Below are 26714 nucleotides of genomic sequence, written 5' to 3'. Positions count from 1 at the left end.
CGTCCAAGTGGTAGCTGAGTTATGCAGACCAGAAAGATCCCACATCCATCCCTGGTCTGTGCTGAGCTAGCTGTGCTTCCTTAGATGAGGAAGGGGGAAATTAGCCAGGGTTCCCAATCCTGGTTGTTATCCAGCGAGTCCTGCTCAACGTGCATCCATGTGGACATTGCGCTCGGCTGCGATGCTTCCCTGTGTCATGAAAGCCTGTCGACGCTCATTGTCTGTGCTCATACTTGACGTCACGGTTGCTATCTGATTCTGGCAGTCAGCTACAGCTTGAACTGTAACCAGTGGTAAGGCGATACAATTGATGGGAAACGTGCAGGAATATTACCCCGCACAGTGTGATCTCTGTGCTACACCTTTCTTGAAATGCCAATCTTTGTAACGACCCAGTAAAAGTACGACTTCACGGTAGGCCGTGAAAAGGGGAAATTTATAGAGACAAGGTAGTCAGCAATTCAAAAGAGAGCACCCAGCAACAGCCACGAGGTAATTTATCATTTTGACAGGATTTCAATTTTTTTTAATGAACAATGTCTAAGAATCACATTATGCAGCAGACTTTAATCCATTTACTGTTCTCAGTGACTATAAAGCTTCACAAGGAATGTATTTTATATTTCTATCCTGTTAGGTTAATGTTATTATTCAGCTCACGGATAATGTATTTTTCACAGTTACCCAGCCAACTTACAGTTACTACTATATGTTATTTTGTTTTCTAAACTTAGTGGGGGAGAAATTCGCTAGTTTAGCACCACCATTTGTGCCAGAGAGGGGCGCTAAGGGGTCACGAAACACCTACTGCCTGAGCGCTGCACTATGACATCCGCCACAAATTTCACCGGTGGTTTAGCAGCGGCGCTGTCATTTAGCGCTGCGCACGCGAGTGACATCACACGCGTGCAATGCTCCCTTAGCAACGCGTTTCTGAAATTGACTGCTTTCGCCTGCCGTAGCACCTGCTGCTACTCCTGACAGGGGAAAGCAGACAATGCACAGAGGATCCCGGGGCGATATTGCAGGGAATAAAGAGGTCAGTGTTAAGAGTCAAGTTTTTAACAATTACTTACCTCTCTTACCTGTGGAAGGTTGTTGGTAGCCTCCCTTCCATTTTTTTTCAGGTGTCACATGGTCGATCGCACCTCCTCTTTAGGCGCTAGGATGCCGGTATCCCAGCGCCTCAACAAGAGAAGCGTTCCCGCACTACCGTCCTGCAGTGGGCCTTTAGCGTCCAAGAGGATTGTGAAATGCTTCCCTTAGAGCTCCTCTCTCCTCTTGGGGCGATAAAACTGAATATCCCACTTTGAGGCAGTAGACATCGCCCGGTGCTAAAGGTCATCGCCTCAAAATGGACGATACCGAATTTCTAGCCCACAATGCAATGATACTTTCAGCATATAATGACATCTTCAATATACCATGATATCGTTGGATGACTTAGCATCTGGTGGGACTCTTTTTTAAAACGTCTGCAGTTCATAAATACCTCATGATTTACATCTTATTAAGTTTTCAAATTGTTGTCCCAGACTCGAAAGAAAGAAAGGAAGACTCACATGTCCTTGTTATGTATTGTCCAGGTACATTAAATGTATAGTTACAATGGTGCGCCACAGGAGGCGCTGTGGTGGGAGACCCGAAAGTACCTGCAAGACAGAGTATAAAAGGCTGCCCACCACACCTGAGAGGCACTCTGGGGTTACACAATAAAGGACTAAGGTCACAGCAGTTACGACAACATCGTACTTTGTGGAGCCAGTGATTTGAGTGCTACATACATCACAAATTGGCGACGAGGACATGGACGAGCTTCACACAACCATGGCTACTTTGGGCTCACTAAAGGATTTTACAGTGGGTAATGATTGGGATGCCTTTACGAAAGGCTCAAGTACTACTTTATAGCAAACGACCTGACGGGGGACACGAATGCACTGAGAGAGAAGCGTAAAGCGATATTGCTGTCCAATTGTGGTGATGAGGTTTACTGTCTCGTCAGGGATTTGCTGGCACCCGCGAGCGCCAAGGACAAGTCATATGAGCAGCTGATTGAACTCATTCGTGACCAACTCAAACTGAAGGAGAGCATCCTCACGACCAGGAACAAATTCTACCACCACTGCAGGCCAGGATGTCACTAAATATGCTGCGGACATCAGGAGACTCGCGGTGCCGTGCGATTTTGGCACATACCTTGACGTTGCGAGACGTTTTTGTTATGGGGATTGGCCATGAGGGTCTCCTTCACAAGCTGCTATCTACTGAACCTACAGTCAGCCTGCAGCAAGCCATCAACATCAGCCGGGCATTTATGACCTCGACTTGCAGCACCAAGCAGATGATCCACACGGTCTCGAACCCGGCAGATACTATTCACTGGATAGCGCCCGTCACGGACAAAACTGCAGAACGTGGCTCTGTCCAGGGCAGAGAGCACGGACCTTGGGGTCCTGGAACTCAGAGTCCGCCGAGGGGGGCTAATCGAGTAGCACCATGCTGGTGCTGCAGCGAAAGCCATGGGGCCTACCGGTGCAGGTTTGCAGAGTATACGTGTAATACCTGCCACACAAAAGGCCACCTTCAGCTTTTGTGCAAAAGAAACCTGACTCACCGTGTGGCTGAGGAGATGGTAGATGATCCACTATCCAGCGAGGAGCAGGTAGAAGAAGATGAGGCGTTCGGACTGTATACTTGTACCGACGATTCGGCCCCAGTGATTATGGAAGTCAAGATTAACGGAGTCCCAGTGAGTATGGAAGTGGACACGGGGTCGGGTCAGTCGCTGATGAGTAAGAAAACTTTTGATAAACTGTGGATCAAACCAGCTGCACGACCCAAGCTGGTCCCGGTCACGGCGAAGCTGCGTACCTACACCAAGGAACTGATACCTGTTCTTGGCAGAGCGGATGTGCAGGTATCTCACGGGGGCGAGACGCATGGTTTACCTTTGTGGATCATTGCAGGTGATGGGCCGACGCTACTCGGCAGGAGGTGGATAGGGAAGGTCCGTGGGGGGCTGGGAAGACTTCATTCCTCCACAGACCGCTGTCCCACATGTTCACAAGCAGCAGCGCCAACCGAGCTGGAGAAGAGAGAAGGGCTTCGACGGGCTGCTCCAGCAGGCACCGTCGGCCCACAGGCAGAGGCCGGCTCCGGAGGATGTGTGTGTGTGTAGCGGCTCCCGGGCAAAAAGGTCAGCTGTGTGGAGTGCTCCGGAAGATGCGGGGGCCGGTGCGTTGCAGCTCCCGGGTGCGGTCGAAGTGTGGTGGATCTCAAGAGAGAGTCGAGAGCGAACCGTTAGGCAGCAGCAGGCTAGAGTCCAGCAGGGAAAACACCCAGCAAACCAAACTCGCAAAAGTGTCTGGAGAAGGAAAGCTGTTCATCGGCGGTCTCAATCTCGACACAGACGAGCAGGCCCTGGAAGAAGTGCTCTCCAAGTACGGGCAGATGTCCGAGGTGCGAGTGATCAAGGACAGGGATACCCAAGCATCCCGCGGGTTCGGCTTCAGCACAGCGAGCTCAAGATGGTGGTGAGCCTCGTGGCAGCAGAGTTCTGCAGAGAGAGGCAGGCAGGCACCAGCAGAGCACCGAAAATGGCGGCGCCCAGTGGAAACCTCGTGGGAAAAACAAGATGGCATCTTAAAAGGGAAATGTACCCGGGAGGCTTAAAGGGATCTTACACCGTTGGCGGTCCCCACAAAGAGACTTTTGTAAGGGCAAGAGTGAGTCAAAATGATTACTGTGATTTATATGATGACGTGATTTATGACAAGAGTTAATATTTTGAAATTAAAATGATTGATATGATTGGTGAAAAGAGTTAACATCACAATGCACAAGTAAAAGGGTTAATGGATCTGTGACTAACATGACTAATGGATTAATGCGATTTCCGATTTTATGTGATTCATGCAATGGTTCAGCGGCTGCAGATGAGCCACAAAGGCAACTATTTTCTGAGAACAGAGGCGATGCACTAGTTGCGATACCCTGTCTCAGCGCAGCCCATTACCTCGGGCAAAAAGCAGCAGTGTGCCGCCACCATACCTCACCCAGTGGAGCTGGGATTAAATAACTGTTCAGTGTACCTGCAACCTTTTGATATAACTCTTCAACGCATCTATATGTACCATACAAATATACTGTCTATGTGTACCTGCTTTCTATTGGAGGTTATGTTTGTGTACTTCATCACCCATGTAAGGACTGCAAATATCACATGCTTGCACTGGATCACAAGCATAATCTCTACATGGGGGGGAGGGGAAGAGGGAAGTGGATGATCATGGACTCAAACTCACAACTCAATCAGGACGAACAAGGCCGAGGTTACCAGCAATGTGCTTTTGGAACTGGGGGGGGTGGGGTGGGGAGAGTGAGATGTTATGTGTTGTCCAGGTACATTAAATATATAGTTACAATGGTGTGCCACAGGGGGCGCTGTGGTGGGAGACCCGAAAGTACCTGCAAGACAGAGTATAAAAGGCTGCCCACCACACCTGAGAGTCATTCTGGAGTTACACAATAAAGGACTAAGGTCACAGCAGTTACTACAACACCGTGCTGTGTGGAGTCAGTGACTTGAGTGCTACATACATCACAGTCCTCATAGTACTTTTCATGACCTCAGGGTATCCCAAATCACTTTGCAGCCAATGAAGTATTTTTTGAAGCGCAGCCACTGTTGTAATGTGGGAAACGTGTCAGCCAATTTGCACACAGCACTGCCCACAAATAGCAATGTTACAATGACCTGATAGTTTCAGCTGTGGCTCAGTGCGTAGCACATTTGCATCTTGAGTCAGAAGGTTGTGGGTTTAAGTCCCACTCCAGAGACTTGAGCACATAAATCTCGGCTGACACTCCAGTGCAGTTCTGAGGGAGTGCTGCACTGTTGGTGGTGCCATCTTTCGGATGCGACGTTAAACCGAGGCCCCGTATGCTCTCCCAGATGGATGTAAAAGATCCCATGGCATTATTTCAAAAAAGAACAGGGGAGTTTTCCCCGGTGTCCTGGCCAATATTTATCCCTCAATCATAACATAACAAAAACAGATCATCTGGTCATTACCATATTGTTGTTTGTGGGAGCTTGCTGTTCACAAATTGGTTGCCGCGTTTCCCACATTACAATAATGACTACACTCCAAAAGTACTTCATTGGTTGTAAAGCACTTTGAGACGTCTGGCGGTCGTGAAAGGCGCTATATAAATCCAAGTCTTTCTTTTTTGGTTTAATGTTAGAGGGATCTATTGGCCAGGACACTGTGGACAACTCCCCATCCCTTCTGTTTCAATGTTTGCAGGAAGTCTCCAGGAATGTTCCAATGTTTGCAAGGGGTCCCAGAGAGCAGATCAAATATTTGCAGGTGTTTCCTTGGAATGTGTCAATATTTTCAGGGGTTGTTTAACCCAGAAAACTTTGAAAATGACCAATTAGAGCAACTTCAAAAGATGTGTCTCATTAAAGTGATGAGCCACTTTGAGGTTGGCTGGGGGAGGGGGAAGCGGATGAAGAGGACATTTTGCAATTGCTTGGACAAGTCTCTAGTGACTAAAGCGCAGAAAATATGCTCAGTATCCTTGGGTGAGGAAGGGGAAAATTAGACCGGGTTCCCATTCCTGACAGTTATCCAGCGACTGCTGCTGGAAATGTGTCCGTGTGGACATTGGGCTTGGTTGTGAAGCTCCTTCATATACTACCACCTGAAGAATTGTCTGAAGAGTCCTCTTTAACAATTTAAAATAAAAATGTTCCATTTTCTCTCTTGAAAGTCCTCTCTAGGATATTGTTCGTTGGGTGTCAGCAACCCTCTCATCATCATCTTAGGCAGTCCCTCGGAATTGAGGAAGACTTGCTTCCACTCTAAAAATTAGTCCTTGGATGGCTGAACAGTCCAATCTGTCACAGGTGGGACAGATAGTCGTTGAAGGAAAGGGTGGGTGGGACTGGTTTGCCGCATGCTCTTTCCGCTGCCTGCACTTGATTTCTGCATGCTCTCGGCGATGAGACTCGAGGTGCTCAGCACCCTCCCGGATGCACTTCCTCCACTAAGGGCGATCTTTGGCCAGAGCCTCCCAGGTGTCAGTGGGGCTGTTGCACTTTATCGGGGAGGCTTTGAGGGTGTCCTTGTAACATTTCTTCTGCCCACCTTTGGCTTGTTTGCCGTGAAGGAGTTCCAAGTAGAGTGCTTGCTTTGGGAGTCTCGTGTCTGGCATGTGAACAATGTGGCCTGCCCAGCGGAGCTGATCAAGTGCGGTCAGTGCTTCAATGCTGGGGATGTTGGCCTGGACGAGGACGCTAATGTTCGTGTGTCTGTCCTTCCAGGGGATTTGCAGGATCTTGCGGAGACATTGTTGGTGGTATTTCTCCAGCGACTTGAGGTGTCTACTGTGCATGGTCCATGTTTGATGAGAATGACCAGGAGATCCAAGAGCTAATAGATCGCAAGCGCAGGGCATGTCTGAGCCTTAAACAACAGCCCAACTCGGGAGCAGCAAAGCAGCATTACAGACGGCTTAAGGCCGAGGTCCAACAAAAACCTCGGGACCTAAAGAATGGGTGGTGGATGCAGAAAGCACAGGAGATACAGCAGCTGGCCAACAGCCATGATGTGCGAGAATTCTTCATCGCAGCCAAGGCCACATATGGTCCCAACACCCAAGGCCCCACCCCACTGCTAGCCAAGAACGGGGAAGCACTCATCACGGACACCGAGGCAGTCAGGGCCTGCTAGAAGAAGCACTTTGAAGATCTGCTCAATCGAGACTCTGCCTTTGACTCGAGTGTTCTCGACTCCATCCCACAGCATGTGACCCACCACCACCTCAGTATCGTGCTCAAGTGGCTTATCTCTGTGTGTGAGCCGAGGCGATGAAGGCTGGTAAGTTACTCAGCTGACAGAGGGGGCATCACCGCCACACTTGATCCTGTTCACTTCAACATACAAAAACTCACACTTTCCGACAGAGAAGTCATTCTATAGTGATTAAGGCCGCGATTTTGCTAACGGGTGTGAGTTGGGTGTGGGTGGCATCGGTAGTGTGTGGGGAATGCGCTCCTAGCTGCAGCCCGCCCTCTGACAGCAATCTTCCATGGCTGGGGCTTGTTAAACCCGCCCTGCGGGTTTCCCGCCCAATTAACTGGAAGTGGGTCTGGTGACATCATCTGACGACGTATCATCAGCCGGTTTCCTTATAGGGACCGTGCCCAACTTTTGTTTGACAGTTCATCTGTCAGCCTATTACAGCATTGAGCTACTGAAAACACTGGCAAACACTGTACAAAGGTGCACAGCTGCACCCAGGCTTTCTCATGACTCCCTCCAGATGTCTATGAAGGGAGTCACAGCACGCAAGGAGGTCCTTTTCCCTTCCAATGGATGGAAGAGACCTCTCCAGGAGACGAACGCAGCCTGGTTGCACATTGCATATGAGGGCACAAGCAAGGATGTCATCTGGAGGACCTGGCTACAGGGGCGCAAACCTTTCAACAATCTCAGTAGACCACAAAATGTTACTGCAAAGCCACACTCAACCTCATCCTGCTGTGCCACTCATCACATCTCCATCACTCTGCCTTCCTTACTCTACCCCTGCACATCCTTTCTCACACCAACTGAACTTGCTCCTCCACCCATCCCTTGATCTCTCTATCTGCATTATCAGCTCCCCATTTCATTAGCCATCTCTCACATTCACCTTCATCCTTGTCCAATCATACCAATTAACAACACACAAGGGTAGGCACTTGGATCCTTTAGCCAATGTTCATGCATAGTTAATGTTGATGTGTTGTCAAACATTGCAATCTTTGTGTTCTTGGACAGATTTGTGAACACCTTTGGAAGTGGCTTAGTGAGTTATAGTGAATGGTGAGACACAACGGTACCACTCACAATGATGATGAGTGTGAAAGGAATGGGTTGAAATTTGCAGGGGTGCTTTATGGTGTTGGTGTGGGGTGGTGCCAATCTGGCGCATCATGTGGCAGTCATGGTGTACAGTGTCAAGTGAAGTAAATCTGGCCATGGTGAGGCCATCGCTGGCCTCTCGGGCAGTAATGTGGTCAGGTGCTGATGCACTGTGTACTGTGCAGCATCAGATGATTGCGGAGAAGGTTGGTGTTGTTGATGGTGATGCTGGTGTGTTTAGTGATGTTGGTGTTGAGGCTGTTTGTGATGGGATTCTAAGGACAAGGTGAGATTTTTTGAAGGGCACTGATGCTGCTGGAATAGATGGCAGGTGAGGTTGAGATGATAGAAGCGATCTGTCAATGGTGAGAGAGTTGCTCCAAGGAAGTGATGTGAATGGAGAGTTCACTGTAAACACTTCCAAAGTGCACACAGCTCAAATACTCTTCCAAAACCTGAAGGCTTTGTAAAGTGAACAGCTATGAAATGGTAGCTTTTAAAGCACATTTGTAGCTGTCAACTAACCAAACCAATAGAGAGTCACTGAGAACCCGACACAGTTACCTGGCGTGAAGCCCGAGGAACGACAAACTCGTCAAAAACTTGGTAAAATTGTAAGCACATGCTTTTAAGCTCCTAGCATTTAAGTACCTTTTAATGATGTTACTTACCTGTCCTGCCGCATGCTATCGTGTCTGTTATCCGAACACACATCTGACAGCTGAGAAACTCACACGGAGGCTGGTTCAGAGCGGGATCCCGACCTGCTGTCAATCAAAGACATTTTGACAGCCTGCCCGCCTCCAAACTGCACTTGCAGGGCTGGGAAGATTCCGGTCCAGGAGTGGGAATAATGGCTGATTTTTCCTCTTTATTCCAACCTGTGCATGTGGAGGGTAATTGTAGACTGGTTTCTGGGATGAGGGGATTGCCCTATGTGGAGAGATTAAGTAGACTAGGCCTATATTCCCTAGAGTTTACAAGAATGAGCACTGATCGAATTGAAACATAAAATTCTTAAGGGGCTTGACAGGGTTAATGTTGAGAAAATGTTCCCCCTGGCTGGGGAATCTAGAACACGGGGTCACATTCTCAAAATAAAGGGTTGGCTATTTAGGACTGAAAAGAGGAGAAATTTCATCACTGAAAGGGTTGTGATTCTTTGAAATCCTCTACCCCAGAGAGCTGTGGGTGCTCAGTCTCTGAGTACATTCAAGACAGAAGTTGATACATATTTGGGAACAAAGGGCATTAACGGATTTAGGGATAGTGTGGAATGGTGGAGTTGAGGTAGAAGATCAGCCGTGATCTTATTGAACGGCAGAGCAGGCTTGAAGGGCCAAATGGCCTACTCCTGCTCCTATTTCTTATGTTCTTATGTTGTGCCCCTATCGTTGGCCTAACTGAAGCTAGCTAAATTAGGATGAACTGGGTGAGAACCTTTTGGTCTTTCAGGAGGATGGTGGAGGCGGGGAGGGAGGTGGGGGTGGGGAGGAAAGATGGGGTGGGCTTTTACTCACTAGAATGTCGCGGACTCTGTCATTTAAAAGGAGGTTAACTGAAATATTGTCAGCACAAGTATAAATATGTGAGGAATGAGTCGTGGGTATAAAGTTTCAATTTGTGGAAAAACTAGCCAGTATTCCCACCATTTGTGGAATGAAGTGTAAATGCCAAGGGTAGGTTTTGATGTTATGGCTCAATATTTCATTTTGATATTGGCCATCTTTTATCATTTAATCACAACAAGATAGCTGGATTTGTTAGCTTTGGATCCTGTTGTGTGTTGGGAGTGGGAGACAAATGCACCATCTGGTTCGGCAATGGAATCTTTTAAGATCTCGATAAATAATTAACATTAAGGCTATGAAAAGCTGGTATGAAGACATGGGAACTGGGAAGGGGAATCTATATTAAAAATCATGACCTTGGTACAATTGATTTGTGCAGAATTTCTGCTGAGTCAAGGGAATGTAAAATTTTAATGAACAGGAACCCAACAAAAACATGAACATGCAGACAGCGGACAAATAACTGGCCCAAAGCACCAGTCAAGTTCAGTTTGAATATCTAAAAAAAGTTGGCTTAAATCTTAACTCATGAACCATTGAATGAAAACTTTCTGTTGTCGCATTTGATAAGGTCACTAGTTATTTGCGCAGAATTTCCTGGGATGTGCGCTATTGAAAAGGCGCCTCCTAGGCATCCATACCCTTGAATGGTGCAGAGGAATGGGGAAATTATGGAGTAAGTGACTTGTGCCATTACTTATGCCATGCCGTAATTTACTGGGACTTTTGTGCCGCTCCACCGCTCTTCTTGCTAAAAATAGTTAATTATCATAGCCCCGTCCCCTCATTAAGCTTGATGGCGGTTGCAAATTTCCTGGATTAATGCCAGTTTTCATGCTGCCGCCACTTAGACTGAGAACTAATGGCACTGGTGACCTGGCAACGGCACCGTTACTTACTGAAACGAGGGTTCAGGTGAAAATACTTGTACCTACGAAAAGTCAATGTTGCGTGACATTAAATTCAGAAAGAGCAGGAACTCGGACTGTCCGTGTTGGAGTGAATCACCCCATGAACGCTCACTGTTGCATCTGGATTGCTAATGTGCCGTTAATTCTCATAGCAAACGGATGGAAATAGCTCCTGTTAACATGACAGGCCATAAATTGCGGCCTCTCCGTGTGTGTACGATGTGCGCACGCGCCTGAAGAGGCCCCGCAAGTTCCGGGTAGAGGTGCGCGAAGCACGCATCCCCGGGAGAAGGGCCTTTGCGGGTGGAGATTTGGGCTATTTACCCAACTCCTGTCCAGCGAATGTCCTTAAAACTCTTAAGCTGGCAAAAGCAGGCATAAGGTCTGTTTTTACCAGTGTAAGAGTTTGAAAAGATAGAAAAATAAAATTTTATCAATAATTTTAACATTAAAAACCGTGTCCATTAAGGTAAGTTTATTTTTAACCCCATTAAAACATATTACATTTTTTTGAATAAACATCTAATTTAATTCAATTCCGTGGCATTCAGCCAGCTAACTGTACACGTGGGGCCGGAAATTGCGTTCGGAGGCTTCGAAATCTTATGAAAGTACCTGGTGGTCCCGGAGGAACGAACACTTGAGCTCCGAGGCCTAGGTACGCAGATCAGCGCAGAAGCCCTCATATTAATTTTAAATATGAGGTGTTTTTTTATTTATGTATTATGTTTCTAGTTTTGGGGAGTATTCTCATTGATAGTAATGGGAGCTCCACATAAACGGAACTCACCATTACTATCAATGAGAATACTCCATGTTCATCGGTGGTCTAGGCCCACGTGATCCCAGGATGCCTGTACGCTCTTGGAATTCGAGAGCCTCTGCGCTGGGCTGCGTATCTAGGCCTTGGAGCTCAAGTGTTCGTTCCTCCGGGACCACCAGGTACTTTCGTAAAAAAGATTTTGAAGCCTCCGACCGCAATTTCTGGCCCCATGTGTATAGTTAACTGGCTGAATGCCACACATAATAAACCACAGTAAAACATCTGTTCATTATAGCCCAGCAATGGGTGGTATCATTAGAAAAGTTTGAGAATTAGTGCCAGGCGCTAATGCTTTAGACTGCACGCAAAATTCATTCTCACTGCTCAAAGAAATGATTGCAGTGCTAATTCAAGTCTTACAGGCCAAGCTCATTGGCGTTACACTTAAAGGGTGGACCAATATCGGGTGCAGTCTAATTGCAACTCATCATTGCCGCAGGCTTTTCCCAGTATTTAAAGAGGAATTTCATTGATACTGCAGCACATCAGTCTCAGCATTGCTGGCTGTGCAGCTGCCTCAGCAAGGAGAAGCACAACAAGGAGAAGGAGCTGGAGGACTGAAGCAGGTGTGCTCATGGCAGATCCACCTCAGTCAGGTGGTCAAGATGATTGAATACTTCAACAAATGCTACATACCACCATCTGTAACACAAGCTTCACACACTGCCCAAAGCACCACATCCCCAGCATTCACCCATCAACAATCTCTACCTACCAACACTCACACCCACATCTCACACCTTGTGCACAATGACAGCTATTCAACTATAGCAGGCACAAGGGTCATTATTTATTAGAATGAATGTGATGTGTGTGATACGTTTATGCATAAATTTATTAATGGAGTTTGCGATATGTTGTGGTCTCTCTCATTTCCCTTTTTGGCCAGGAGGGAGCTGTGATATGGCATGACACAGGAACGGTATGATGGGGATGTGGTGAACAAAAGGGATATGGCGTTTAGATCATCCTGGTGTGATGCTGGATGTCTGTTTAGAGGAGGTGGCAGAGTTCTGTGACCACCACCTTGGTGATGCGGAGCTATCTAATACACTGCTTGCCGTTTAATTGAAGGTAGGAGTAGTGCTGTCGGAATACCCTCGGCGGGTATGGCCTCCTGGTGTGAGCCCTGATGTCCCTCCTCGTCCCTCTGCGCACAAGTTGCCGCATTTCTTGCTGTTTATGCTCCCTCCGCTGCAGATCCTGGAATGCGAGGTGGCCTGCCAGTACAGCCCCCATTAATGCTGCCAAGTGTAGCAGTTTGAATCATGTAACTATTTTGTAGTTGCCCGAAGACTGCTATACAATGGAAATTTGAACTTACTCATAGGAACTGCTCTAGAGGGTGAAACTGACAACAAACCACTGAAACTAACCTGCCCTGACAGCTGGGAGTGACTAATGCTGATGCCTTTAAATAACGTCGCTGGAGCCGGCTGCCTGGAGCAGCATGCCAGCTCTCCCTGTTGCTGCCTGGTCGAGGCGCTAAGGTAAGTGGCAACAATGAATTTTCATGATCGGGTGCCCAGTGAGAATTGCACACTCACTGACGTCATGATCTGCCTGCTGTTGAAGCCCTGGTGGTACCTTACACCTGCGGTGCAACGGGGGACCGGATTTGCCATGCGTTGCTGGATTTGCCTCGCCCCGGCACTACTGCATCAACGCCCTGTTATCTTCTGGCACGAACAGGAATTGCCAAGGTACTGAATTTCGCCCCCCGCACCACCCCCCCATATTCTTGAACATGGATTTAGAAGTTTCAGTTCTACAGTTTAAATGTTTCCAAATCAATGTGCTTCGCTGAGGCATCAGCTGTGGCCCAGTGGGTAGCATTCTTGCTTCTAGGTCAGAAGGTTGTTGGTTCAAGTCTCACTCCAGGTACTTGAGTGCAAAAAATATCTAAGGAGGGAGTGCTGCACTGTCAGAGGTGCCATTTTTCAAATGAGATGTTAAACCACGGCCCTGTCTGCTCTCTCAAGTGGAGGTAAAAAATCTCCAGGTACTATTTTGAGGAAGAGAAGGGGAGTTTTCCCTGTTGTCCTGGCCAATATTTATCCCTCAATCAACATAACAAAAAATAGATTATCTGGCCAGTGGGACCTTGCTGTGTGCAAATTGGCTGTCGCGTTTCCTACATTACAACAGGGTCTACACTCCAAAAGTACTTAATTTGCTGTAAAGCACTGTAAGACGTCCAGTGGTCGTGAAAGGCGCTATATAAATCCAGGTCTTTCTTTAGTCCATTTGCAACCCACAGCCACCAGCTTATATGTTCTGTAAGGGCAGGAGCAAAGAAATGAAGTGAAACAGGCCACTCCTTTCAATTTATCCCGATTAAATCGGAATGAGGAACAACAGATTCATTGGATTTAAATTTGATCTTTGGTGTTTAAACTTTGATCTAGATTATATGGACATCGACAGCAGCCATTAAACAGGTCTGATTAGTTTCTTGTTTCCTTAATCCTCAAGTGAAGAGTAAACCTCAGCTGTTCAGTAAAGGAATTAATTTGGGAAAACAAATAAAGTTGAAGTACTTGGTGTAGATTGCAGTTGTAAATTGCTACATACAGAGTAGACAGAGAGAAAGGCTGCTAAAGCAAAGAGCTCTTACACAGGCATGTGCATAAGAAATTATAAACAGTCCAAGTCTGCCAATGGACATTGGCTTCCTCCTTTCTGATTTGTTGCTGTGGCCATTCTAATTAGAAAACCAGGAAATCTTGGAGTGAATTAGCATGATCGGTGCCCAAAGTGGTGAAATTTGGGGCGTATGTTGCTATTGCACGAAACTCTGGGCTAATGTACATGTGTGATTTTCAAACTACATTCTTTCACCCCTTTCTTTATTTTAGGTTCCACTCCAGTGCACCGAGGGAATTGGAATACCAACTCTTCAACACCAAGTCGAAAGGCAGTGATTTCAACGATAAGACTCCTTTGCTGAAGGTTTCCCCTGAAGGGAATGGGTAAGTAGCAAAATTGTCATGTATTCAACGATCATTGTAACCCATGTATAAACTGATCTAAGTTGTACACTGTGAGAACATTGACCACTAGGTAGTGAACTTGTGGGAGACACTCCTAACCTGGACTTCCAGGTATAAAAGGGGAAGCTCCACCTACCTTCAGCACTTCAGTGCTGGCTAATAAAGGTTACTGGTCACAGAGTGACCTTCTCTCAAGTATGGGCCTCGTGTGCATTTATACTGTATAGTAAGGACATATTATTAGTGACGAGAAACTGGGATTTAAACCACGCGAGCATGGCCACTAGCAGCACAGACGAGAGATACTGTGTTGGTGATGATTGGGCCGATTTTATTGAGAGACTACAGCAAAGTTTTGTCACCAAGGAATGGTTGGGACAGGATTCGGCCGACAAACGCAGGGCTCATCTCCTGACGGTTTGTGGATCCAGGACGTACTCCCTGATGAAGGACCTTCTAGCACCAGAGAAAACGGTGGACAAGACTTTTGAAGAGCTCAGTAAGTTGACCGGGGGACACTTTAATCCGGCGAGCAGCATGCACATGGTGAGACACCGGTTTTACATACACCGGCGATGAGAAGGGCAAAGATTTCGTGGCAGACCTCCGGCGACTGGCGAGCCTATGTAAGTTCCCAGATGCATGCAGAGCAGAGATGCTGCGAGACTTTTTTATTGAGGGCATTGGGCACGCTGGGGTTTTCAGGAAACTGATTGAGACCAAAGACTTGACCTTGGAAGCGGCGGCTCTGATAGCCCAGCCATTTATCTCAGGGGAGGAAGAGACCAGAATGATGATTGACAAAAATCTTGCAGCAAATGGTCAGGGAGTCAACATTGTTAACGCGGGACATAGTTCTCCAGGCAGGCAGGGGCAATCGTACATGCCCGAGTATGTAGGCGAACCCAAAGGGGGAATTCAACAGAGACAATGGCTAGCTGAACGGCGATTCATGCCATCGCAAGGGACAATGCGGCCAGTAATGGGGCCATCAACACCTGTCAATGGTGCATTTAAGGACAGTTACAGAGACAGTCAGAGACGATTCACTGGTAATGGACCTTTTGTTTCCAACAACGGCTCATGTTGGAGGTGTGGAGGCAAACACCCAGCCAGAGCTTGAACACTGGGGGAAATCGCTGGAGGCTGAAGTTCAGCGGGTTCATGTGGAGCACATATACAGTTCATACACCAGGACTCCACCGATAATGATAAAAGTGCTCCTCAATGGCACCCCAGTATCAATGGAGCTAGACACAGGGGCCAGCCAGTCCCTGATGAATATCAAACAGTTCGACAAGTTATGGGCGTCTAAGGCCAGGAGGCCAAAATTATCGCCGATTGACGCACAGCTACGGACATATACAAAGGAGATCATTCCGGTGCTAGGCAGCGTCACGGTAGTCGTAACCCACAAAGGTTCGGAGAACAGATTGCCACTCTGGATTGTCCCGGGGGACGGTCCCGCACTAGGGAGGAGATGGCTCGCTGTCATGAACTGGAAATGGGGCGATGTCAATGCAATTTCTTCTGTGGAGTGAGTATCATGCTCACAGGTCCTGGACAAATTTGACTCATTATTTCAACCAGGCATTGCCACTTTCAAGGGGACCAAGGTAGTGATTCACATAAACCTGGACGCCAGGCCAGTACACCACAATGCTAGAATGGTGCTGAATGTGATGCGGGAAAAGATAGAAGGCGAATTGGACCGCCTGCTGAGGGAAGGCATCATCTCGCCAGTCGAATTCAGTGACTGGGCGAGCCCGATTGTGCTGGTGCTCAAGGCGGATGGGTTGGTCAGGATATGTGGCGATTACAAGGCCACCATCAATCGTGTGTCACTCCAAGACCAGTACCCGTTACCGAGAGCAGAGGACCTCTTTGCGACACTATCCGGTGGCAAACTTTTTTCAAAATTGGACCTGACCTCAGCTTACATGACCCAGGAGCTGGCAAGTGAGTCAAAGAAGCTGACCACCATCACAACACACAAGGGGTTGTTTGAGTACAACAGATGCCCGTTCGGGATTCGCTCGGCCGTTGCGATCTTTCAGCGAAATATGGAAAGCCTCCTCAAGTCGATTCCAAGGATGGTGGTTTTTCAAGACAACATCCTCATCATGGGTTGCGACACTGAAGAACACCTCCACAACCTGGAGGAGGTGCTACGCAGACTGGACCGGGTAGGGCTGCGACTGAAAAAGGCAAAGTGCGTCTTCCTAGTTCCAGAGGTAGAATTCCTGGGGAGGAGAGTAGAAGCAGACGGGATCAGACCTACTGCGTCCAAAACAGAAGCGATCCAGAGAGCACCAAGACCCCGCAACATGATGGAGCTGCGTTCGTTCCTGGGGCTCCTGAACTATTTTGTTAACTTTCTTCCCAAATTGAGCACGCTGTTAGAGCCGCTACATGTGCTCCTACGCAAAGGTCGCGATTGGGTCTGGGGGGATAGCCAGGAAAGGGCTTTTGATAGAGCACGCAATTTGTTATGCTCCAACAATCTGGTAACGCTATATGACCCATGTAAGAAACTTGTTTTAATGTGCGATGCGTCATCCTATGGGGTAGCGTGTGCGTTGCAGCATGTTAATGCCAATGGTCAGTTACAGCTGGTAGCTTATGCCTCCAGAAGTCTGTCCCAGGCAGAAAGGGGCTACGGGATGGTAGAAAAGGAAGCACTAGCATGTGTATATGCAGTAAAAAAAATGCACCAGTACCTGTTTGGCAGGAAATTTGAGCTGGAAACAGATCACAAACCCCTAACATCCCTTTTGGCCGACAACAAGGCCATAAATGATAATGCATTGGCTCGCATACAGAAGTGGGCACTCACCTTAGCCACCTGTGACTATACCATTCGGCACAGACCTGGCACTGAAAACTGCGCCGATGCACTCAGCAGGCTCCCACTAGCCACCATCGAGGGGGCAACTGAGCATGCTGCTGAGATGGTCATAACTGTTGAAGCTTTTGAAAGCGAAGGCTCACCCGTGACAGCCCGTCAGATCAAACTCTGGACAAATAGAGATCCGCTACTGTCTTTAGTCAAGAAATGTGTCCTCAATGGGGACTGGGCAGCCACGTACGGGGCATGCCCTGAAGAATTTAAACCATTTCACAGGCGCAAGGATGAACTCTCGATTCAGGCCGATTGCCTACTATGGGGAAACCGAGTAGTCATGCCCCAGATGGGCAGAGAGGTGTTCATCCGAGAACTCCACAATGAGCACCTGGGCATTGTCATGATGTAGGCTATTGCCAGGTCACATGTTTGATGGCCAGGATAGATGCAGACCTGGAACTTTGTGTTCGCAGGTGCAACACATGTGCCCAGCTGGCCCAGAGAAGCCCCCCTTGGCCCCTAGTCCTGGCCCGCCAAGCCTTGGTCACGCATCCATGTGGACTACGCAGGTCCTTTCATAGGAAAAATGTTTTTGGTTGTAGTAGACGCCTACTCCAAATGGTTCGAGTGTGACATTCTTAATTCAAGCACATCCTCTGCCATGGTAGAAAGTCTACGGGCAATGTTCGGTGCCCATGGTCTACCGGACGTCTTGGTCAGCGACAATGGCCTGTGCTTTACAAGCATTGAATTCCAAGACTTCATGGCAGGAAATAATATCAACCATGTCAGAACGGCACCGTTCAAGCCGGCCTCAAACGGCCAGGCATAACGAGCAGTGCAGATAATCAAACAGGAGATGCTCAGAATCCAAGGGGGTTCCCTACAAAGCCGCTTATCACGCCTCCTGTTGGCCAATAGATCCCGACCACACTCGCTCACAGGGGTTCCACCCACAGAGCTGCTCATGAAAAGGACACTCAAAACCAGGTTATCCCTTATACACCCCACCATGAAAGAAATTGTTGAGAGCAGGCGCCAGTCACAATGTGACTACCATGACAGGAATGCGAGGGGGCGATGTATTGATGTCAATGACCATGTCTTTGTCCTCAACTACGCTGCAGAACCCAAATGGCTCGCAGGCACTGTGATTGCCAAAGAGGGGAATAGGATTCTAGTAGTTAAACTTACCAATGGACAAATCTTCCGCAAACACGTGGATCAAACAAAAAGGAGGTTCAGCAACCCCATAGAAGAAGCAGAGGAAGAACACGATGCAGAGTTCACTCCACCACAGGTGACCGAACACCGAAACCAAGTGGAGGAGAGCCCAGTCACTGTGGGCAGTCCGGACAGGCCTGAGGCACCGCAAACAGCAGACACTCAGGCCAGCGCCCAACAACCGGAGCCCCAACTCAGGCGCTCTACAAGGGAGCGTAAACCACCAGAGAGACTTAACCTGTGATCCCAATCAGACTTTGGAGGGGAGATGATGTCATGTATTCAACTGTCATTGTAACCCATGTATAAACTGACCGAAGTCGTACACCGTGAGAACATTGACCACTAGGTGGTGAACCTGTGGAAGACACTACTAACCTGGACTTTCAGGTATAAAAGGGGAAGCTCCACCCACCTTCAGCACTTTAGTGCTGGCTAATAAAGGTTACTGGTCACAGAGTGACCTTCTCTCAAGTATAGGCCTCGTGTGCATTTATACTGTATAGTAAGGACATATTAAAAATGAAATGGAACAAAGTGAAATGTAAAAGGCGAGCAAAGGGGATGGGAAGAAAGCCACCAAAGGTTGAAATGCAGAAGAAATCTTAGGCAGCATCAGAACTTAAATACTAATAAGATGATTGAGGGCGGTTTGCATTGTTTATAATGCTGTGAGCATATGCAGCTCTTAGTAATTGGATTTTCGATGAACGTTGCTTGAAATATTGGGCTGTAATTTGCAGTCCCTCTGGGTGCGTACGAGGTGCACACACGCCCATAGGGGCCGTGCAAGTCCCGGGTTTAGGCATGTGCTGTGTATGCGCGAAAACCCAGAACCGGCGATCTGTCAAGAATTCTCTTGTCAGATCATTTGCATCCCCGGGATAAGGACATTTGCTCGCGGAGAGTTGGGCCATTTGCCCAACTTATGCCCAGCGCATGCCCGTGAAATCTTTACGCCTGGTAAAAGGCCTGCTTTTACCAGCATGAAAGTTTTAAAAAACATAAAAATATTTTTCTTTCATTCATTTAAACATTAAAACACATGTACAGTAAGATAAAGTTATTTTTAGGCCCTTTAAAATATTTAATTTTTTTAAATTAGAAAACAAAATTTTAATTTTAAATGTTTAATTATATTGTATTTTAAATAAGTATTTTTAAAAATTTGTTATGTTAAATGTATTTTTTATGTGGTCCCCATTCATGCTAATGGGGATTCTGTACATAAGGAATCTCCTTTAGCATGAATGGAGGTTCCCCTCTTTGATTGGTTGGGCCAGCCCATATGATCCCAGGGGCGCTTGCGATCCGCCTGCGCCCCTTGGATACGTGGGCCTCTATGCATGTCTGTGCACAGCGGCCCAGGAGCACAAGTCTCCGTGGATCCCGAGGTAGAACTAAGTGTGTAGATTTTTTGCTGGTCGGAGGAATCCGCCCGCGGGAAGCCTCCGACCGAAATTCAGCCCCATTGAGTTGCCTCATTGAGGACTAAGAAATTTTATGTTGGTTCTCTTTTTGAGGCTGATGTTTATGTGACTGTGATGTTTAAGGTATTACAATACAGAGTATGATTGAATTTATAGGAGTGTACAAACACGTGACTGACTTTATTTTGACACCAATCTTAGAATAAAGGACCGCCCATTTAAAACTGAGATGAGGAGGAATTTCTTCTCTCAGAGGGTTGTAAATCTGTGGAATTCGCTGCCTCAGAGAGCTGTGGAAGCTGGGTCATTAACATAGAAACATAGAAACATAGAAAATAGTTGCAGGAGTAGGCCATTTGGCCCTTCGAGCCTGCACCACCATTCAATAAGATAATGGCTGATCATTCACCTCAGTACTCCTTTCCTGCTTTTTCTCCATACCTCTTGATCCCTTTAGCTGTCAGGGCCATATCTAACTCTCTCTTGAATATAACTAACGAACTGGCATCAACAACTCTCTGCGGTAGAGAATTCCAGAGGTTAACAACTCTCTGAGTGAAGAAGTTTCTCCTCATCTCAGTCCTAAATGGCTTACCCCTTATCCTTAGACTGTGACCCCTGGTTCTGGACTTCCCCAACATCGGGAACATTCATCCTGCATCTAACCTGTCCAGTCCCGTCAGAATTTTATATGTTTCTATGAGATCCCCTCTCATTCTTCTAAACTCCAGTGAATACAGTCGATCCAGTCTCTCCTCATATGTCTGTACTGCCATCCCGGGAATCAGTCTGGAAACCTTCGCTGCATAAATTTGAGACAGAGATAGACAGTTTCTTAACCGATAAGGGAGTAAGGGGTTATGGGGAACGGGCAGGGAAGTGGACCCGAGTCCACGATCGGATCAGCCGTGATCGTATTAAATGGCGGAGCAGGCTCAAGGGGCCACAGGGCCTACTCCTGCTCCTATTTCTTATGCCCTTATGTTCTTACCCACGGGAGCTTCAGGGTGCACTATCGAATTTTCGCTTCAGAGCGATGGGTCGCTCCGCACAGTGATGATGTCGTCATTGCCACGTGGCGGAGCAGGGTGCTACCGGTTACCGCCGCCGCTAAACTTCCGTGGAATTTCGAGGGAGTCGGTAGCGGTGCCACGCCAGGGAGAAAAGTCATATGTGTCCCGTTCGTGGCCCTGGGGGCGCTAGCAGGAGGTGCAAACACTCTGAATTTCTTCCCCTATGTCTCCAGCAAAACTATTATTGAAGAGCTTGTACTACCTTGTTCAGAGAATTATTGAATAGAAAATTCCTGTCAGTCTTTTATAAATTAAAACATTTGTACCCACTACAGATTAAAAGAAAATCGTAAATGCTGAATATAGGAAATCAAAACAGAAAATGCTCGAATTGCACAGCAGGTTGGGACAATCAGGTTAACGTTTTGGGTGGAACTTTCGATTAAAGCTGGTTTCTGATTGAAGGTCTCACCAGATGTGGACTGATGGACATCACTTCCTGTTTTTACATCTGCTCAGTAAACACTACTCAGGCTGAAAGCACGGCGCACATACAAAAGTAGCCTTTGCGTTGGGTTTTGCGAATCTGTAAATGCCTTGTTTATAAACCTGCGTAGTGACTTGCTGAGAGTGATTTACTAGTATTGGGGTAGGTGCTTATGTGAGCAATTTCATAAGAGTAAAAAAAATGCTTTGTCCCCAAATTTCCTTGGAGTCTCCTCCGCTGGAGCAAGTGTGGCAGAGCACCATCTCCCGCCCGTGACAGTAGCTCTATAACAAATCTCAGAGACGGGGGGCGTGGGCATCATTAATATAGTTGTAATAAGCTGCGGGAGCCTGTAAGGGCACATTAGTGCTGAAGCCCACCCTGATAGGTGCCCGGAAAGTCAGAGCAATGCCATTCTGTGTAGGAATCGTGGGAAGGACCTTGCTAGACAAAGAGCAGCCAAATGCTGCAGCTCCTAAAGGAGTTGTCAGGCTACCCCTGCTCCATCCAGAATTTGGGGGCCTTGAACGCCTCACAATAGAGCCTACATCTCTCCTCAGCAGGCTGGGTCTATCACGGGGGGACCTGGATGGAATTTCTCAGGGAGGCTTGGAACTCCCTCAGACAGCAATGTGATAATGACCAGATAATCTGTTCTTGTTATGTTAATTGAAAGATAAATATTGGCCAGGACACCAGGGATAACTCCCCTGCTCTTCTTCGAAATAGTGCCACAGGGTCTTTTATGTCCACTTGAGAGAGCAGACGGGGCCTCGGTTTAAAGTCTCAACTGAAAGACGGCACCTCCGACAGTGCAGCACTCCCTCAGCACTGCACTGGAGTGTCAGCTTAGATTTTTATGCTCAAGTACCTGGAGTGGGACTTGAACCCACAACCTTCTGCCTCAGAGGCGAGAATGCTACCCACTGAGCCACAGCTGGCACCACAAAAAGGCTGCCAAGAAGATCATGCTGGTGCCCTCCCACCCCACCACAATTTAAAGAGCTAGTGGAAATGAGGCAGAATCCCAGCGTAACTAGGTTCTGAAGTTCCAGGGCCACCCAGCCCCAGGAATTCTGGAGCCGTTTTCTTGGATTGGATCACATTTTGATCTTCATTAATATCCCAATTCAGGTCACTTTCGCTTTCAGGTTCAATCGCCTAACATCTGTAATATTCAGACGACTGGACAAATTATGCCCTTGACACACATTCTTTCCAATATTTTAACTCCATTCATATTATCTGTAATTAGAATCTAGAAAGTATCCTTAACCCATTGGGTACTTGTGGCCGACCCATTCCTGCAACAAAAACTGTTTTTTTTAATGAGCCTGTAGTTGTTAAATTAAATTAATTAAAGTGACAGTTAATTGTACTTTGCCACAGTCTCCAACTGCCTTGGTGATTATGCCAAGGTGAGTAGGCCTTTTTGTTCAGGGAATTAATCGCACAGTAAACTCCTGCCGTTCCTTAATAAGGAGCACTCCTGCTCACTAAACCTTAGTTAGGTTGATCGAATATTTGTATAAAAGAAAATAGCTTAACATTAAAATAAAGTTCCGATTGTTTCTACATAGTAACAGATTTTTTTGCTGTCTATTGTCTTTCTAATTCCTGGTCTCAACACAGTGCGCTATTAAACCAGTGGAATGAGTTTAACAATATTGTTAAACAATAAATAAGCATGTACTCTGCCTGACTTTCTTCTCTCAGAGGGTTGTGAATCTGTGGAATTCTCTACCCCAGAGAGCTGTGGAAGCTGAGTCATTGAATATATTCAAGGCTGAGATAGACAGATCTTGAACTATAGGGGAGTCAAGGGTTATGGGGTACAGGCAGGAAAGTGGAGTTGAGACCATGATCTTATTGAATGGCGGAGCAGACCCGAGGGGCCTTATGGCCTATTCGTGCTCCTATTTCTTATGCTCTTATGCTTTTACAAGTTTTAAGAAAATTAATTTGCCTGGAATTTTTCTCCGATTTCACCCCCCTCACCCTTTTCTCCCATCTCTCCAGTCTCCAGTCGCTTGTGCTGGGATGTTGTTCTTCAGAAATCTTCTAGTACTGTACCTCATCCAAATGGCTGTTCTTCACAAGTCGAGACAATGGGTGTGGGCAGATGTTTGACCGTGGGGCTTTCGTAGCTGGGACTCAATTTGTCCTCACTTAAAGACCACACACATCCGGTGAAGTCAGTGGACATCAAGGAGGAGGAGGAACTTTGACTGATTAATTTTTTTCTCTTCTTGATCTGGGGTGCACTGTGGCCAGGCATTGCATTCCTAATTATAGTCTCTTGATTTGATTGCTTTACTTTTTCTTGTGCACATTTTTGTGCCTCTATTACAACAATGGCTTAACTTCAAAAGTACTTCATTGGCTGTGAAGCGCTTAGGGACATTCCGAGGATGTAAAAGGCAACTCGACAAGGCTTCTTCTCCCAAACCTGCGAACTCCACCACCTGGAAGGACAAGGGCAGCAGGCACATGGAAACACCATCACCTCCAGGCTCCCCTCCATGTCACACACCATCCTAACTTGGAAATATATTATCCTTCCTTCATCGTCGCTGGGTCAAAAATCAGGGTTGGGCAATAAATGCTGGCCTAGCCAGCGACACCCACATCCTGTGAATGAGTTTAGAAAAAAGTATAAATTCAAGTTATTTCTTTTTTTGCATTCTTAAAATTCACAATGATCGAGATTTAGAACATCAGTCGCTGTTGCTTTTATCATCATAGGCAGTCCCTCGAAATCGAGGAAGACTTGCTTCCACTCCTGAAGTGAGTTTTTTGGTGGCTGAATAGTCCAATACGGGAGCCACAGACTCTGTCACAGCTGGGACAGATAGTCTCTCTTTTCTCTTTCTCTTTTTCCTCTCCCTCTTTTCTCTCTGTCTCTCTCTCTATTTCTCTGTTTATTTCTCTCTGTTTCTTTCTCTTTCTCTCTCTCTCTCTCTGCCTGTCTCTTTCTTTCTGTTTCTTTCTCTGTCTGTCTCTGTTTCTTTCTCTCAGTCTCTCTATCTTTCAGTCTCACTGTTTCTTTTTCTGTGTCTCTCTTTCTGTTTCTTTCTCTGTCTGTCTCTGTCATGTATTCAACTATTATTGTAACCCATGTATAAGCTGACCTAAGTTGTACTCCTTGAGAATATTGACCACAAGGGGTGAACTTGTGGGAGACACTCCTAACCTGGACTTTCAGGTATAAAAGGGGAAGCTCCACCCACCTTCATCACTTGAGGTCTTGGTAATAAAGATAACTGGTCACAGAGTGACCTTCTGTCAAGTATGGGCCTCATGTGCATTTATACTGTATAGTAAGAACATATCATTAGCGATGAGAAACTGGGATTTAAACCACGTGAGCATGGCCACCAGCAGCACAGAAGAGAGGTACTGTGTTGGTGATGATTGGGACGACTTTATTGAGAGACTGCAGCAAAGTTTTGTCACTAAGGAATGGTTGGGACAGGATTTGGCCGACAAACGCAGGGCTCATCTCCTGACGGTTTGTGGACCCAGAACGTACTCCCTGATGAAGGACCTTCTAGCACCAGAGAAGCCAGCGGACAAGACGTTCGAAGAGCTCAGTAAGTTGATTGGGGAACACCTTAAACCGGTGAGCAGCATGCACATGGCGAGACACCGGTTTTACACACACCGGTGGCGAGAAGGGCAAAGCGTTCCAGACTTCGTGGCAGATCTCCGGCAACGGCCTATGCAAGTTCCCAGATGCATGCAGAGAGGAGATGCTGCGAGAGTTTTTTATTGAGGGCATCGGGCACGCTGGGGTTTTCAGGAAACTGATTGAGACCAAAGACTTGACCTTGGAAGCGGCGGCACTGATAGCCCAGCCATTTATCTCAGGGGATGAAGAGGCCGGAATGATGTATGACAAAAATCTTGGCTCAAATGCGGCAAACGACCAAGGAGTCAACATTGTTAACGCGGCACACAGTTCTCTAGGCAGACAAGGGCAATCAGACATGCCCCAGCATGTAGTCGAACCCAAAGGGGGAATTCAACAGAGACAATGGCTAGCTGAACGGCGATTCATGCCATCGCAATGGACAATGCGGCCAGTAATGGGGCCATCATCAACTGTTAATGGTGCGCTTAAGGACAGTTAGAGACAGTCAGAGACGATCGACTGGTAATGGACCTTTTGTTACCAACAACGGGGGCCTCCAGTCATGCTGGAGGTGTGGAGGTAAACACCCAGTCAGAGCTTGCAGGTATCAGCAATATACCTGCAGAAACTGCAAAGTCAGCGGTCACTTGGCGCGTATGTACAGCCCCAACTCAGGCACTCTACAAGGGAGTGTAAAGCACCAGAGAGACTTAACCTGTGATCCCAATAAGACTTTGGGGGGAGGTGATGCCATGTATTCAACTATCATTATAATCCATGCATAATATCCAAGGGTATTCAGCATTTAGGAAGGATAGACAGAAAGGATAGACAGGTGGTGTGGCGTTGCTGGTTAAAGAGGAAATTAATGCAATAGTAAGGAGGGACATTAGCCTGGATGATGTGGAATCGGTATGGGTGGAGCTGTGGAATTCCAAAGGGCAGAAAACGCTCGTGAGATTTGTGTACAGACCACCAAACAATAGTAGTGAGGTTGGGGACAGCATCAAACAAGAAATAAGGGATGTGTGTAATAAAGGTACAGCAGTTATCATGGGCAACTTTAATTTACATATTGATTGGGCTAACGAAACTGGTAGCAATGCGGTGGAGGAGGATTTCCTGGAGTGTCTTAGGGATGGTTTTCTAGGCCAATATGTCGAGGAACCAACTAGAGAGCTGGCCATCCTAGACTGGGTGATGTGTAATGAGAAGGGACTAATTAGTAATCTTGTTGTGCGAGGCCCCTTGGGGAAGAGTGACCATAATATGGTAGAATTCTTTATTAAGATGGAGAGTGACACAGTTAATTCGGAAACTAGGGTCCTGAACTTAAGGAAAGGTAACTTCGATGGTATGAGGCGTGAATTGGCTAGAATAGACTGACAAAGGGTACTTAAAGGGTTGACGGTGGATAAGCAATGGCAAACATTTAAAGATCACATGGATGAAATTCAGCAATTGTACATCCCTGTCTGGAGTAAAAATAAAACGGGGAAGGTGGCTCAACCATGGCTAACAAGGGAAATTAAGGATAGTGTTAAAGCCAAGGAAGAGGCATATCATTTGGCTAGAAACAGCAACAAACCTGAGGACTGGGAGAAATTTATAATTCAACAGAGGAAGACTAAGGGTTTAATTAAAAGGGGGAAAATAGAGTACGAGAGGAAGCTTGCAGGGAACATAAAAACTGACTGCAAAAGCCTCTATAAATATGTGAAGAGAAAAAGATTAGTGAAGACAAACGTAGGTCCCTTGCAGTCGGATTCAGGTGAATTTATAATGGGGAACAAAGAAATGGCAGACCAATTGAACAAATACTTCGGTTCTGTCTTCACGAAGGAAGACACAAATAACCTTCCGA

At 46.9% G+C, this 26714-nt stretch overlaps 1 protein-coding gene across 1 annotated transcript in view; it reads left to right on the top strand.

The window, feature by feature from the left end:
• The window catches only part of oca2 (oculocutaneous albinism II), a 692205-nt gene that overhangs the window by 56988 nt on the left and 608503 nt on the right, over positions 1–26714 (top strand). Inside the window, exon 2 of the mRNA XM_070891615.1 lies at positions 14083–14196. Coding sequence (XP_070747716.1) covers positions 14083–14196 — 114 coding nt within the window. The remainder of the gene's footprint in view (positions 1–14082; positions 14197–26714) is intronic.

The sequence above is a fragment of the Pristiophorus japonicus genome, chromosome 10 (assembly GCF_044704955.1).
Source record: "Pristiophorus japonicus isolate sPriJap1 chromosome 10, sPriJap1.hap1, whole genome shotgun sequence".
In the NCBI taxonomy this organism is placed as follows: Eukaryota; Metazoa; Chordata; class Chondrichthyes; family Pristiophoridae; genus Pristiophorus; species Pristiophorus japonicus.
This window is presented reverse-complemented; position numbering and strand designations above follow the sequence as displayed.